The sequence below is a fragment of the Chenopodium quinoa genome, unplaced genomic scaffold, assembly GCF_001683475.1.
Source record: "Chenopodium quinoa cultivar QQ74 unplaced genomic scaffold, ASM168347v1, whole genome shotgun sequence".
In the NCBI taxonomy this organism is placed as follows: domain Eukaryota; kingdom Viridiplantae; phylum Streptophyta; class Magnoliopsida; order Caryophyllales; family Amaranthaceae; genus Chenopodium; species Chenopodium quinoa.
Window position 1 is genome coordinate 4,079,853 of NW_018742205.1, and position 14,130 is coordinate 4,093,982.

The 14,130-nt window shown below is 37.2% G+C and overlaps 1 protein-coding gene and 1 long non-coding RNA gene across 2 annotated transcripts; both read left to right on the plus strand.

The window, feature by feature from the left end:
- The first annotated feature begins 3,386 nt into the window (after positions 1–3,386).
- Positions 3,387–9,975, plus strand: LOC110732209. The gene is made up of 2 exons (XM_021912129.1): positions 3,387–4,353; positions 9,890–9,975. The coding sequence occupies exons 1-2, from the start codon at positions 3,387–3,389 to the stop codon at positions 9,973–9,975; spliced, it is 1,053 nt and encodes a 350-aa protein (XP_021767821.1).
- A 558-nt stretch (positions 9,976–10,533) lies between these two features.
- On the plus strand, positions 10,534–12,384 carry LOC110725745. Its single transcript, XR_002512217.1, has 2 exons — positions 10,534–10,712; positions 12,022–12,384. It is a non-coding gene; the product is annotated as an uncharacterized LOC110725745 (long non-coding RNA).
- Positions 12,385–14,130: the final 1,746 nt, after the last annotated feature.

The window sequence follows — 14,130 nt, forward strand, 5'->3', positions numbered from 1 at the left end:
CCGTCTGAATATCCTTTTTATACTAACTATATTTATGGTTTACCGGGCAGTTACAGATTTCGCAATACTAGCGCACATTTGAGGCGACTAGAGGAACCAGAAGATAATACAATCTATCAAAGAGTTCCGAATGAAAATATGGAATTTGATGATGGTAGATTTCACGAGAATCCACCTTACTCCCCGGACAGCGACAATAGTGAACACTTTCACACCGGGGAGGAGGACTTTTCTGAGGATTCGGAATTAGCAAAGATGGAGAGCGCACCAACTCAAATGGATCTCGCACACTTTCACCTGGAAAAAGACTTGGGATGGGAAACGATCCATATGCAGAATTTACTTCAAATAAGGTGTCAAACCCTAATCATAGTCGGCCACAATCTCAAGGGGGAGAGGCTTCTCTTCCACCCCTTACTAGACCTATTTTTAAGGGATCCATTTATGAGGTGGGGGAATCCTCTGCTGCTCAACAGAGGCCCATGCTCAAAGGATCCACCTTTGAAATAGGCGAGGCCTCAGCAGGCCAACAAGGACAGTAACAAGGCAGAGGCCTAGGAACCCTATTTCATACCTTGGGCATCTCTGAATGGGCTGCTTCACCTATTGCTTTTGGCACCAACAACTCCATCTTTATGGGTAATAGAATTCAAGCCCCACCCCCAACCTCTTTGCCGCAACCTAGGATGTTTAATCCTTCACTAATGGCGACAACCAGGGTGGAATCTGAGCATCTAAATGACAAGGAATATGCGTGTGTGATTGAAGCAAGTACTATCCTTTCTCTGGGAATCAAGAATGCAAGAAACAATGATCCACGAAGGATTACACATGGGATGAGGGCCTCTACTCCACCATTCCTAAGGCTCACTAATTCTGATCTTGGAGGGTTTTCGAACCTCCCTCTCACAGAGTTTAACCCTCCTAATACCCCGGTATCTCCTTTTAGTTCTTTTAAATTTACCGAGTTATTTAATTATGATGACAGTGCTAATGCAAGGCAGAGAACAAAGGAAGCAACAAAGCATAATCTGCATTCTTGTAACAGTGACTCGGTCAGGCAAAGTGAAACGGACTATAGTTGGGTGGAAAGAAGGAGACTTAAGAGGCTGCACAGATGGTCGTTGAAGGGAGGGTTCAACATTTGGTTAAAAGATAAAAATGGTGACAACAGGTTTGCTTCGAAGGCCATTTTCGACCCTAATATGGCAAGGAAACTAAAGAGGCCGCAAGAACTGTCATCTTCCTCCTCCGAATCTTGCAATAGACAAAAGAGTGAAGAGGTTACTTCAATGCTAAGGGTAATTCAAGATGACATGGATATTGACTTACAGGTGACTATCTTAGAGTCGGTGGAACTTGCGACAAAGGGTGAGGTGGCTGCACCAAAACAGCCCCCGAGGGGTTTATGAATATCATTGCTTGGAATTGCAGGGGCTTGAATGATCCACACTCCCTTGTAATCCCATATCTAGTATGGATCTACTGATCAAAACTTCCTATGTTTATGTTTGTATCGGAAACTAATATGGCTTATATTAATGCCGCTCATAATTTAGATTTTCTTAGACCAAGTTCAGTTTTTGGGTATGATTCGGATGGTAGTGGGGGTCTTTTAATTCTAAGTTGGTGTAATGATGTAGTGGAATGCTTGTACTCGTCAAAGAATTTCATCCTTTGTAAAATCTCTGAGATTAATGGAAATTCTAAGCATGTGCTTTTCCTTTACGGTGAGCCTCAGGTGGAAAATAGGAAAGTAGTATGGGAATTTCTACAACTTCTATTGGACGAATACAAAAATGTCCTTATTATTGGTGATTTCAACCAAATTGAAATCACCAATAATAAGGACATTTTTGTATTATTAAAGGAAGTGATGCTTTTCTTGATTGGAGACTAAGTAGTGATGTTACCGAGGTTCCGTTCTCAGGGTCGTGGTTTACTTGGAGCAACAAGAGAAAACAACAAGAGCTCATTCTAGAAAGACTTGACGGATCCTATATTATCGGGGAGTGGTTCAATCACTCCCCGGAAGGAAGATTTGTTCATGAGCCCATCATATGCTCCGATCATGCTGCAATCACTTACTATTCAAATCCTACTTCTAAAATGTCAAACAGGCCTTACCAAATTGAAAATTGGTACCTCCAGTTTCCGGGAGGTAATAGCAATGGTTCATGATACTTGGAAGCTCGAAGTACAAGGTTCATGTATGTTTCAGCTTACTAAAAAGTTAAGTGTGTTGAGAACTACTCTTCAAAGTTGGTGTTTAAAAAACAAGAAGGTTTGGGGAATTAATTGGAGGAATGTTTCTAAGGATTTGAGTATGGTGGGGGATAACATTGACTCAATACAGAGAAAGGAGTACTACATCAATCAAATTAATTCTCTTATTCCAGAGTGCAAGCTCAACTTTGAGTACTGGAAACAAAGAATGAAATCCAACTGGATCATGTTCGGTGATTTCCCCACTCATTTGATGTATAGGAGGGCGAAACAAAAACAAATGCACAAGGAAATTCTGACTTTAAGAACAGATGAAGATGCATGGGTCGAAGGGCAAGATGAAGTGGAGGATGTAGTTATTAATTCGGTCAAAGAAATTTTCATTCCAACCGTTGGGATCAATCACGAGGAGGACATTGATTTACTGCTTCGACAATTGCATATCTAAGAAATAAGTAGGGAGGATCGTGAATGGTTAGACAGACGCTTCACTATTTAAGAAATTAGGAAAGCTATGTTTGATATGCAGGGTTCGAAATTGTTGAGACCGGATGGATTCACTGCTGATTTTTTTCCATATTTATTGGAAGGAAGTTGTCCAACTTGTTGTCGATAGTTTCCAACAGTTCCTCGTTTCTGGTAATATGCTAAAAGAATGGAACCAAACGCTTCTTGTTCTCATCCCGAAAGTTAAGGTACCAGAAATTGCTAATAACTTCAGACTTATAAGCCTCTGCAACACAGTCTACAAATGTATTTCTAAGTGCCTAGTCAACCGTTTGAAAATGGTGCTCCCTGGCATCATTTCTGATTACTAAAATGCCTTTATCCCTGGCAGATATATGGAGGACAATATTCTTTTGAGCCATGAGCTCATGCATCTCATAAATTCCAAAAAGAGTTCGAACTTCACAGCGGTCAAAATAGACATGTCTAAAGCCTATGACAGGGTAAACTGGGTCTTTCTTACAAAGGTTCTTCAGATGTACGGGTTCTCATACCATTGGATAAGGTTTATCTCACAATGTGTCTCAGCAGTGAGTTACAAAACAGTCATCAACAGGCACACCTTGAATCCGTTCTCCCCCAAGTGTGGGCTAAGACAAGGGGACCCCCTTTCCCCTTATCTTTTTCTCTTTTGTATGGTTATTTTATCCAGAATGCTAACCCTTGCTGAAGATATAAACCAAATAAAGGGCTTCAAGGTTTCTAGGAGATCCCCGGCCATCTCCCATATTTTCTTTGCTGATGATGCTATGCTTTTCTTCAAGGCTACCGAGGAATCTTGTTTGTGTGTGAGTGACATTCTTCAAAGGTTTGGTAACGCCTCGGGGAAAAGGTTAAACCTTCAAAAATCCTTTTTTAAGTTCTCTTCGGGTGTGCCGGAGGAGGTTAGACGCTCTCTAAAAAGGATCTTGTCTATGTCAGAGAAGTCAAACGTGGGACTGCACCTGGGTGCTCCGATAGATATCCAAGGTAAGAAAAAGTTATCTTTCCAATACCTTATTGATAAAGTGATAGGGAAAATAATCTCCTGGGCCTCGTTGCATTTATCCCAAGCAGCGAAACTGGTTCTCATCAACACAGTCTTGGTTAGTATATCGGCTCATGTCATGAAATGTCTTAAGCTTCCCCAAAGTATAGAAAACAAAATTGATTTACTTATCGCTAAGTTTTGGTGGGCGAATGATGGTAATAAGGGTATGCATTGGGTTAAAAAGGAAGTAATCCAACTCCCAAAGAGTATGGGGGGGCTAGACATTCGTTGTACTTCAAAACTTAACGAAGCTTTGCTCTTTAAACAAGCATCACAGATGCATCTTAACCCCCTGCTCCTCATCTCAAGAGTGCATACTAGCTTCCAACCATGTGGAATTTGCAAGATCTCAAGGCCTGTTAAGAGGGTGGGAAACCCCTCTATGGGAAAGTCAGGATTACAAAAGGTGGTTGCTTCTTTCAAGGAGGGGTTTGCTTGGAAGGTTGGCAATGGAGAAAACATAAAGGCCATTAGCATGCCTTGGGTTAGGGGGCTAACCCCAGTTGCAAACTCGAACCAAACACTTGGGGCATCCATGAGATGGATGGTGAGCGACTTCATAGATAGGGATAATGTCTCTTGGGATCCTGGTAAGGTTAGACAATGTTTCGATTGGAATAGTTCCAAAAACATCCTCTCTATGGAACTACCGTCGAAACCGAAGGAAGATTATTTATATTGGATTTACCACTCGTCTGGGAGATACAGTATAAAAACTAGCTATTACTTTCTCTCTAAAGACCAAATGATAAACAACTATTTCTTTTCCACAAAAGATGAAGACTTTGCAAAACTCATTTTGAGATTGAACATCCAGCCAAAATGGAAGATCTTCCCGTGGAAACTCCCACTACTAGAAATAGGCCGATTTACGACGGACAGTTTCCGACGGACACGTATTTTCGTCGGAAAAATAAGAAATTTCGACGGATTTTTATTTCGTCGGAAATTTCTGACGGTATCCATCGAAATATATGAGAATTCCGACGAAATATTCCGTCAGAAATTTAATTTTCCGACGGAATTAAAGTCCGTCGGAAATTTCCGACGGAATATTCCGTCGGAATTTAATTATATAAAAAAAACCAACCCTCCCCCTTAATCTCTGATCTTTTCTCTCTCTCCTCTCCTCTCCTCTTTCCTCTTCTCTTCCTTCATTTCTCTTCTCTTCCTCCCTCCTTCTCTTTCCTCCGCCCTCTCTTTCTCTCTCTTCTCCTTCTTCTTCCTTCATTTCTCTTCTCCTTCTCAGTTCTTCTCTCTCTTCCGCCCTCTCTTTCTCTCTCTTCTCATTCTCATTCCTTCATTTCTCTTCTCCTTCTCTGTTCTTCTCTCTCTTCCGCCCTCTCTTTCTCTCTCTTCTCCTTCTCCTTCCTTCATTTCTCTTCTCCTTCTCAGTTCTCCTCTCTTCTCCTTCTCCTTCTCCCACCAACACTGCCGCTGCGCAACCAACACCACCACCGCTGCTACGCAATCAACACCACCACCATGAGTTTTGTTTTGATTATTTTGAAGGTTTTTTAGGCCAAATTCGACCACTAAAAGCCTAGATCTAGACTTTTCATGGCCGAATTTGGCCTTGTTATACCCTTTTCGTGGTGAAATTCGAAGCCCATTTCAATTAAAGGTATGTTTGATGTTTTAATTTTTCTTTGTTTTTTTAAAAAAAAATTGGGTTTTGAGTTGTTGTGTGTGCGTGTGTGATGTGTGGGCTGGTGGTGGGTGGCGATTTGTGAATTTTTGGGTGATGTCGTGGTTTCTAGCGTGGGTTAGGGTTTTCGTGGTTTCGTGGGTTTTAGTTAGGGTTTTAGGGGTTTCGTGGGTTTGGTGGCATGGGTCTGGGTGGTGGTTGTGGGTGGCCATTTGTTCTAGATCTAGATGGTTTTAGGTTTTTTCGGGTGGTTTCGGGTACTTTGGGTGGTTTCGAGTTTCTGGGTGGTCTGGTTGGGTTTGGTGGCGTGGGTTAGGATTAGTTAGGGTTTTTGGTGGTTTCGTAGGTGGTCGTTTGTTCTAGATCTGGGTGGTTCCTGGAAGGGTTAAGGTGGTGGGTTCAGGTTACGTGGCTCTGGTGGATGGGTTCTGGTTAAGCTGGTGGTGTGGCCTGGTGGTGGGAGGCGTTTTTTTTTGTTTTTTTAAAGCAGTTTCCGACGGAATTTCTATTGGAAGTTTTCGGCGGATTTGTATTTCCTCGGAACTTTCCGACAGAATTTCTGGTTCTGGAATTCCTCTTCCGATGAAATAATTCCGTCGAAAAAGGTCGTTTTTTCCTACAAAAGATTTTTCGACAACCGGTTTCGACGGAAATTCCGTCGGAAACAGGTTTTCGGACGGAATTTAGGGTGATTCCGACGGAATTTTTCCGTCGGAAATGACCTGTTTTTTAAGTAGTGTCCTTCATGATGGCATAGCGGTAAAGGTAAACCTGGCAACTGAGGCATATCAATCAATGCAATCTATGGTTTTTGTTGTTTGGATTTGGAAGACAGCAAGCATCTGTTCCGTTTCTGTTCTCTAGCAAAGGCAGTCTAGGATAGTAGTCCCATGACCATTTGCTATGATATTACTGGACTCCCTTCTCTTCGAAGTTGGATCCAACACTTTATCCTGCTCTTCTATAGCGAGGATGGTAGACATAGTACACGTATCACCAAGTTTATTGCAACTCTATGGGGTCTGTGGACGGCAAGGAATGTAATCGTTTTTAAGGGAGCTGTTGTAACCACGACAACGACTACAGCACTGGTTAACATAGCACTTAAGGAACATGAGGTGTTCACTGAAGGGGTAGGGGGCCTGGGCCCGAGTATGATAGAAGAAAGTACTGAGCCCACCCTGCCGCTTGGCTTTAACCATGTACACTTAGGGTACAGAAAACAAGCTTTGCTAACTTTATTTTGCAGGTTAATGGCTCTTGGGATAAGGCGTCCACGAGGGCGGGTATCGGCTGGGCTATCACTAGGCCCGACCAATCTTACATCTTCAATGGGGGAGGTAGATATGGGACGGCATCCTCAGCTTTACAATGTGAGGCTTGGGCATGCCTAGAAGCGTTAAAATGGGCAGAAACACAAGGAAAGGAGGAAGTACTCATCCTTTCCGACTCCACGTTATTGCTTGAAAACCTAAGAAGTGCCTAAGGGAATGAAATTTCGATTGCTTGGATGCTTGAGGAGATTAAGAAAGTGGCCATTAGATTCAGGAAATGTTCTATTATTAAGGTCAAGAGGGAACAGGTGCAACGGGCCAACGATATAGCAAAGAAGTGTCGTTGCACTCTCTAATTTAGTGCTTTAGTTGTGCTCTTGTCAATTTGCTATTGTCAAAAAACAAAAAATAAAAAAAAATATTATTAACTGGATGAACAGGAAAAACTCGTCCCTTTACCATTAAAAATAAGCTATCCTATCCGAAAATAGCAACAATTTTGAAAAATTAGCTTCTCGATTAGCAGTATTGCTTCCCTTTATGCTTAATTTTGCAACAATTGATTTCAACTCCATTTAAGTCACATTCATATTCAACAACCACACTCGATATTGTTGCAAAATCTTAGATTATATTGTGAAACTCCTCAATTAGAGTGTTTTATATTGGTCAAAATATATAATACAGGGTTATAAAAAGATTTCTAATTATACTCCCTCCGTTTCATAATGTTAGTCCTATATACTATTTTGGGAGTTTCAAAATGATCTACTCATATTGAATATGTTCCATTTTTAACTTAATTTTTTTGGAATTAATTGATTGTGGAGTTATGACAGGGCTTTAAGTAAGGAAATCTCTACCTTGAATTATGCATTATAACTTAAGTTTTTCCAAAAAAAAAAAAAATCAAAAAACTTAAATAGGGTAAACTAATTATGAATTATTATCTAAGATACATAAAGATATTCCATAATAATAAAAGAAAAAAGATAAAGTATTATTTTACGTTATAAAAATATATCCTTGTAAGTAACCCCTATGAGATCGACCAAGTAACTCTGTGCTATAACACTATCAATTCAAGTAAACCCTAAACGAGTGACCCTATAACACTAACCAAGTACCCCTATAACACTAACGAAGTAACCTGACCACACGGTATGGCCATCCACATATGAAACTTTATAAAATTGTAATTACGCATATATTATTCTCCATCACATCCCTCAATCGAATCGGAGGAGGTTGGACGCTTAGACTGGATCAGAGAAAATTGACTTGATGTAAAATACAATATGATAACTCACTTGTAGGTACTCTTACGAATGCTACTAAGATCAGGAAAAAAACTCGGAACATAAAATTGCACATCCATCCTTGAATTAACCCAACGAGTTATCGCCTTTTTGACGCATTTTTTTCTAGTATCATAAGTCATCAAGTGACATGAATCTTCCAATTGAATAAAAAAAAAAAAAATCATCCCACAATCATAATCTTCAACAAACTTTATGTTCAAATTAACAACGGATTCATTAATCTTGTCATCAAGCATATTCTCAATCACATAAATTTTGCTCCATAAATCACTCGCTTCATACTCTTTCATTACCCACAACCAGTGGCGGATCCAGGATTTCCGAGATAGTGTGTCACCATCAATTATTGATTATTTGTGAAAGTACAATTTTTTTTTCCATGTCTTGTTCATAATTAATTTCAATCCAAAAATTATATATATATATATATATATATATATATATATATATATATATATTTCACCAAATTGATTGCAATCCAAAAATAGGACACAAAAATTCATACCACAACCAAATACAGTACTTAAGAATTCAATTTTACAAGTCGAAAATACTACAAATAACATGTTATAAACAAATGGTACAATAAAATTATTATATTGAATTAACTTTATGATTTTTTAGTTAATTGATAATCTTTATGGGGAAATATTAAAATTGGCTGTACAAATATAAGATATAAAAAGGGAAAAAAATTATTAAAAAATTATACAAAAAAAAGTGAGATAACTTAAGAGACCAGTTATTAAATAAAACTGGTCTCTTTAATGAAAAAGAAAGTAGCGCAAAAAAATTGCGAAATGCAATAGCAGCATCAAAGAGACCTCTTATATAAATAACAGGTCTCTTTAATATTTAAAAATAACCACAGCAAGTCTTTTGTAGCAATAGCAGCATTAAAGAGATCGCCTATCTTAATAAGAGGTCTCTTTGATATTGTTTGTTGTTACCAATAGCAGCATCAAAGAGATCACCTATCTATAATAAGGGGTCTCTTTGATATTTTTTTTAAAAAAAAAATACTGTGTCACCGGACCCACTATGACTAAAGGTGGGTCCGCCCCTGCCCACAACTCGAGCCTTGAACGAGAATTTCCTATACCCGTAATCCCAACACCTAGTGATGATCCATGTAACGAGAATTTTCCGATGCTTATTATTATCTCCACTACACGGCGAGGGGAGATGATAAAACTCTTCCTTGTCAATGTCAAAACACGCGATTTTCTCTCCTGTAGCAAACCAGTATAAAACTCCATTCAACTCAAAAGGAGGATTATTTGTAGGCCGTATTTTATGATCAAAGTGACCTTGATTTGTTGGTCTCCAATAACTTTTGCCACTACTACCACTACAAAGTGTTAGTACATCAATATGGGTTTTAGTACCATTAAATATGTGCAACAATCCAACAACCTTGTATTGTTTAGTTCTAGGGCTAAATCCTATACCATATAAAGATGTAGTTTTGCTAGCCAAATAGGGATCTTCAAGATACATAAAATCGTGTGTTACGGGGTTGCATATGGCTAACGAGCTAACAAAGTGTTCTAAGCCAGTATCTTTACCCTTACAAGTTTCTTTTCTTAGTAGAAGAATTCCTCTACAAGAATTTACAACCTTGTAGCATTCGTTGTACATGAAATTACCCAAATGCTCGAATTGAGAAGACTCGAACATATAATTAACGTGTTTACTAGTACTCGTGTAGCCTTCAATCATGAAGAATTGATTAGTATCATCACTATGTAAGTTATGATGAAATTGAGGATTTTTTCGGAGACTTACAAGGCTAAGATGGGAGTTTTGGTAGTATAATTCGGCAAATTTCGGGTTTGCGATTATGTTGTTGAATTCTTTGCAAACTGTTTTGCAATGTAAGATGGTTTTAGCGAGGAGTTTCGCAAGTATGTTAGCAAGTATCGCTTTTGGAAGATCATCGATTCTTTGGTTTTTCCTTCTTCGTAATTTTACTTCAATGGCAAAATTTTGAGAATTAGGAATAATATTGTGTTGCAATTTCTCTAATTTAATAAGATGAAAAAGTTTCCTAAGTATTTTAGTATATATTTTGAGCTAAGGAAATATTCCTAAATCCTAAGTGCGTAAAACGGGATTCTAATTCCCAAAAACAATGTTATGCAAACTAAATACTCTTGCCATCAATAATATTCATGTTTCTTTTTCAAAGTTCTATATATAGGTTGACCTCCGTTTTGCTAAAGTGATTGCGATTATTTTTTTTTTTGGAAGTTTAATGGGCAATTAATCGAACATATACGAACTTTGACTATGTTGATCAATTAATATATTATCTTATGAAAGTACTTAATTTACTGCGACCAAATAACACACAACAATTAACTAATTAAGGATAATTGATAAATATTATAAAACGATAATATATCGGAATCCGGTGAGAGCCACCGTTTATGTGAGAACCTTCATCTATGTGAGAACCAATACCAGCCATTAGATTATATGAAATTCAACGGCCGAGATTAAAACACAAAGCTGAATAACAAAACTACTGCACGCTTAACTGCTTCAATTTTCTCAATTATTCTCTCTGCACAACGAAGCTCCGTAATTATCAATGGCGATTGATTTATCAATTTGAAGGCTTGACAATTTTGATTTCATCTTCTTCTTCACAAGTACGAATAACTTCGATTAAAGAATTTGAAGGCTCGATAATTATCAAGGTTTGTTCAACACTTTAATTTCGATTTTACTGCTCTGAAAATTTCGAATTCGCACTTCAATCTGGTAATTACTGTTATCCTTTTCAAGATTTGTTTAGTTTTTGGATTGCTTTATTCGATTTTCACTCTTCTAATTGAAGAACAAAAAACCCTAGTTTATGCTACTTCGTAAATCAGAAAATGGTTTTAATTACAAATTCGAATCAAGAACCGACATCTTCTGTTCTTACATATGAAAGAAGGAAGTAAGTTTTTGTTTACGAATTTTGATTATATATATATATATATATATATATATATATATATATATATATATATATATATATATATATATTATGTTCGGCATTCGTTTCGGGTATAATTGCAGGTCAATTAAGAAGGGAAGTGGAATTACTTGATATGAATGTAGTTAGAGTAGCTTTGTTAGAGGTAATTGTATAATGGTAAATTGGTTCGTTTGTATAAATTGATTTTGTATTTGATGATCAACATACAGCTCTATGATTGTTCAATGTGGCAACATTGTGCATTTAACCAAATATAATTGAGTATGTCGTCTTTGAATGTTTGGTTTAAAATTTTCTTCTCTTGTATTTTGAGCCCTTCTACATTCAAATTGGGGACTTAGTCTTGGTATGAGAAATGATAAAGCTATAGCTTAGATTGGGCAGCTTGCCCAATACCAAAGGTAATGGCAATGGATGGTTTTTCGTGATGCTAATAGACTTAGTGGTTGTACATTTATGTAACTTTGTAAGCGGAACTTTGGGAAGCTTGCTCATCCCCAAGCATGGGAGCATATTTCATCTTTCTTGTACTCTGTCTCAACTGTGTGGAATATGGTTATATAATTTGTACCAGTACTATAATTCTCCGTTTTCCAGTTTAATTTAATGGCTATTTTATATATGATTTTTTTTTCCATCCATTACCTTCCATATAACACTCGTTAACATAATTTTAACTCTATAAATATTTCAAGTTACTTACTTCTTTTAACTCTAGTGATTAATCTAGACATTCTAGCAAGTGGAGTTTAATAGCTAATAATTAAGGGTCAAAGTAGGTTATTTACAATTGATAATGTAATATAAGGTAGCAAATATTATAACAGTATCAACTTGTGATAAAGTGCTATGTAAAATGTTTTGTATTTGTTTGAGAGTGTATGAGTGATTAAAGAAGTTTTATTTTACCTCTCACCTGATAGCGTGACATCACTTGAAATATTGTTTGGAGGGTTGAATTGAGGAAATTAGGTGGTTTGGGTTGCTATTATGGGGTCCTGATTGGTGGTAATTTGTTACAGGGTGATGTTGGTGTGCTGCAATGTGTGGCGTGGCTATACGTGAGGACTGTAGCAACAGCTTAGTGTTGGCTGGGAACGATGGCTACAAAATTGCTGGTAGCAGGGAATGGTTGGTGGCGTAGATATTAGGATGTGTGGCCTGCTATGGTGTTATTGTTGTTGTTGTGCGTGTGATTGGGTAAGGTGAGGGTGGAGTTGTGGTGTAAGATAAGAGCTTTGGTGGAGTTGTGCGTGTGATTGGGTAAGGTGAGGGTGGAGTTGTGGTGTAAGATAAGAGCTTTGGTCAAATGATCAAACTAATTCTTGATTGTCTGTACAAATAAGAAAGAGCAAGGAATAAATTGGTGCATAATATTTGTCTTATTATTTAGCCCTCAAGTATTACAAGATTTTCTTATAAGAGATAATGCATAATATTTGGCTTATTTGGCTTGTGTATGACGTCAAATGAGCAAGCAATTATTTGCTCATTTTGTCAAATGAGCAAATAATTCTTGCTCATTTGTCAAATGAGAAAATATATCTTGCTCATTTGTCAAATGAGCAAATAAATCTTGCTCATTTGTCAAATGAGTAAGCAATTATTTGCTCATTTATCAAATGAGCACATAATTCTTTACTCATTTATCAGACGAGCAAACAAATCTTTGCTCATTTATCAAATGAGCAACAATTCTTTGTTGATTTATCAAATGGGCAAACAATTCTTTGTTGATTTATCAAATGAACTGATTAAAATTTTATAACATTGAAAATGATTTAAAACATATGATAAAACCTATTAGCTCAATTGGTATAGCACTATGAAAATGCATAGGGGATGTAGGTTCAATTCCTACATAGGTTATCTCTATAAACAAAATTAATTAAAAATAAATAAAAATCAAATTCGTACTAAATTATATGAGCAAAAAAATGGTTTGAAATGATTTATAACTATATAAACTTTGTTATAATTAAACTCTCATACAAACTGGTGTTTCCACATTACATAAATGAACCTACGTGGGATTCGAACCCACATCTTTTGTGAATTTGCACAATGCTCTACCCTTGAGCTAGTAGGCTAACGTATTTAAAACATTCAAACGCACTCACAAATGAGCATTAATTTGACAAAATGAACAAGAATCATTTGCTCATTTGACACGGTTAAAACTATCCTCAGCACTTAACCTGCTATATCATAAATTTCTTCTTAGTATTAAGTCTAAAAGACCAATTCCTCAATTATTCAAGCAGTTTAGGTTTCAGTGCTTCTTCCTTATGTGGGTATCAAACATCAGAGATTATCTGCAATGGTGTCCTTTTCTTCTCTCTTTTTAATCCCTGTTTTTCTTCTCGCCTCATGTTACATATGTTAGATGAGGTTTCTTCCTGTGATTGAAGTTTCATGTGTTTCATTGATGCTTGTTCAACCATTATACGAAGTAGTCAGTTATGTGTTGCAGGCATCTAGCATGTTGAGACAACAACCCTAGAGTAAACTAACATGATTCAGGATGAGTTTGATAACATAAGGTCACAACCTTTATCTCATGCAATCATCACTAATATGAGAACCTGTGAAGACATCATTTGCCAAAGCACCTCAACTGGTTTAGGAAAATATAAATGGAAATGTAGGATTAAACTAGAATATAAATTACCTCTCTTATAGCTGAAACCACCACACAAACATTCCCGCTCACAATAGTGTACCAATTGCACAAGCTATGTGGACAACATGAAACATCATTAATGGCTGGATTTAGCACTTTAGCTAAACACGTCTGATGCATAATTTTGCCAATGAATTAAGTTTCTACTAGGTATAAATGTCTCTTCTTTAACAGATTTCATACTCTTATTGAAGAATCACTACATTAGATCATTAGCTAGGTGTCAGCAAGAGCGTAGAGCCTAAGCCTAGCATGTTCATGAAATCTGTTAACATATATGGGGCTTTTTCCCTGATTTTCTGTACCATTGGTAATTATAAACATGCTAGGTCATGTAGACTCGTTTACTTGGACTAGTTGGACATTCCCTCAGATAATACATCTCTTGTGCAGAACAAGCCGTAAAATTACTGCAATGGCACCAAAATCCTACATATAGTAGTATTCT